This window comes from Scylla paramamosain, chromosome 23 (assembly GCF_035594125.1).
Source record: "Scylla paramamosain isolate STU-SP2022 chromosome 23, ASM3559412v1, whole genome shotgun sequence".
Lineage (NCBI taxonomy): Eukaryota > Metazoa > Arthropoda > Malacostraca > Decapoda > Portunidae > Scylla > Scylla paramamosain.
In genome coordinates this window covers 10,197,986-10,200,485 of record NC_087173.1, presented here as the reverse complement: position 1 = coordinate 10,200,485, position 2,500 = coordinate 10,197,986, and the positions used below count along the sequence as shown (strand labels likewise).

Genomic DNA, 2,500 nt, shown 5'->3' with positions numbered 1-2,500 from the left:
GGAGTGCGTGGTGAACACCCTCCCCAGCGCCAGGGAACTCAGGGGGCCGTCCAGAAGATACTCCTCAGGGGAACTTCCGTCTGTTTCGCTCCCTCCGCCTCCCCCGATGCCGCCCCCCGCCGCCGCCCGGGACAGCAGCGCCGGGATGGTGAGGGGAGGCGCCGTGCCACTCGCGTCGGGCACACTGGAAAGGGATCGCGCCCTGCCTCTGTCCCCTGCCCGGTCCCTGTTGCCGCCGCCCCCCTGGCTGGCCGAGCGCAGAAGCCCCACTGCAGAGCTGCCCTCGCCGTCTGCCGTGCCTGCAGGAGACGAGAGAACACGTGTGATAGGCTGAGGGAGGATGTGAGAGGCTGAGATTGAAGGAAGGATATGATAGGCTGACAGTGAAGGAAGGAAGGATATGATAGGCTGAGGCTGAAGGAAGGAAGGATATGATAGGCTGAGACTGAAGGAAGGATATGATAAGCTGAGACTGAAGGAAGGAAGGAAGGATATGATAGGCCGAGACTGAAAGAAGGATATGATAGGCTGAGACTGAGTGAAGGAAGGAAGGAAGGAAGGAAGGAAGGACAAGACAAAGACTGAAAGAAGTACAAGGCAAAGATTGAAGAAAGGACAAGGAAACACTGAAGGAAGAAAGAACAAAGCAAAGACTGAAGGAATGAAGGACAAAAGCAAAAAGTGAAGGAATGAAGGCCAAATCAACACTGAAGAAAGGAAGGAAGGAAGGAAGGAAGGAAGGAAGGAAGAACAAGACAGACTGAGGAAAGGAAAGGAGGTAGGAATGAGGAAAAAATGTGGCAGATAAAGGAGAATGAGGGAAATGTATGATGGGTGTCAGGGATGAAGGAGGGAAGGAGGGAACGAAGGAAGAAGGGAGGGAAGGGATGATAAGTGGAGAGAAAGGGAATGAGAGGTGGTGAGTGGAGAGGAATGGAAGGAAGAAAGGAAGAAGTGAGAGGAAAGGACGAGGAAATAAAATGGTTATGAGAGGAGGAGGAGGAGGAGGAGGAGGAGGAGGAGGAGGAGGAGGAGGAGGAGGAGGAGGAGGAGGAGGAGGTAGTGGGGGTTTAATATACTTAAAAAAAAAAAAAAAGCTTGTGGAAATTCAAATAAAAAAAACAGCAAGAAAAAAATAGGAAAAAAGAGGAACATGAAAGAACACAAAGAAAAATAGGGAGTAAAATCTTGTAAAAATTCAAAGGCTGAAAAAAATAAAATTAGTCTCCCTTGAAAATAAGCGGGAAAGGCACGTTTTCTATGATACCACACGTCCACCTTTCTCTCTCTCTCTCTCTCTCTCTCTCTCTCTCTCTCTCTCTCTCTCTCTCTCTCTCTCTCTCTCTCTAATACAATTGGCATTTACGCAGACAAATGTTTCTTCAGACGATGGTGCTTTAAGTGAACAGGAGGAAGAGGAGGAGGAGGAGGAGGAGGAGGAGGAGGAGGAGGAGGAGGAGGAGGAGGAGGAGGAGGAGGAGGAATGAAAAAGGAAAATAAAATAAGAACGAATGGAGGAGAAAGAGGAAGGGAGAAATTGAGAACGAATTAATGAAAAAAAAAATAAATAAGAAGGAAAGATAGATAAGAAGAGATAAGCGAGGCATCACAGAAACACGTTTAAGAGACTGATAAAAAGTAGTAGTAGTAGTAGTAGTAGTAGTAGTAGTAGTAGTAGTAGTAGTCTTTTCTAGCACCTATACAATAAAGAAATGAAAAAAAAAACGAAACAAAACAAATCATGAAACAAAAAGAAAAAAAAACAACAAAGAAAAACAAGAAAAGCAACACATGAACCGAAAAAAAACAAATAAAACCAGCAAAACAGAAAATAAATAAATAAACAAATAAATAAATAACAAAAACATTAACACCACCACCACCACCACCACCACCACCACCACTATTACTACTACCACTACTACCACCACTACCACACACTCACCAGCACTCGTAGACAAGGCTCTTGAACGCGTGGCGGAGGAGGCGGTGGCGGCGTGGGCGGACTCTGGGCCTCCCCCAAGTCCAGCCCCGCCCACCCCCGCCCCGCCCGCCGTGCTCGCCTTCCCGCCCATCCTTACACCCGCGCCCAGCCGCCCTCGCTCCCGCCCACGCCCCCAGGCCACTCCGCCACCATCACTGTCTCTGTCTCGGCCCCTGTCTCACTCCTCATGCGCGGCCTGAAATGGGAGAGAAATGGGAGGGTTATTGCTGTTGTTGGAATGGGGGTGGGTGTGCTGGGAGGAGGAGGAGGGGGGTTGGGGGTAAGTGAGGGTGGTGGAGGAGGAGGAAAAAAGGTATGATAGGTGAAGTAATAATAATAATAAAGATGATAATGAAGATAGCAGTAATAATAATAATAATAATAATAATAATAATAATAATAATAATAATAAGAAGAAGAAGAAGAAGAAGAAGAAGAAGAAGAAGAAGAAGATGAACAAGAACAAGAACAGTAACAGCACCAGCAGCAGCAGCAGTAGTAGTCGCAGTAGTAGTA

The 2,500-nt window shown here is 47.3% G+C and overlaps 1 protein-coding gene across 1 annotated transcript in view; it reads right to left on the bottom strand.

Annotated features, from left to right (window-relative positions):
- LOC135112142 (E3 ubiquitin-protein ligase ZNRF1-like) overlaps positions 1-2,500 on the bottom strand; it is a 68,634-nt gene that overhangs the window by 30,750 nt on the left and 35,384 nt on the right. Inside the window, 2 exon segments of the mRNA XM_064026194.1 lie at positions 1-299; positions 1,946-2,180. The exon segment at positions 1-299 is cut by the window's left edge and continues 28 nt beyond it. Coding sequence (XP_063882264.1) covers positions 1-299; positions 1,946-2,075 — 429 coding nt within the window. The 5' untranslated portion in view covers positions 2,076-2,180.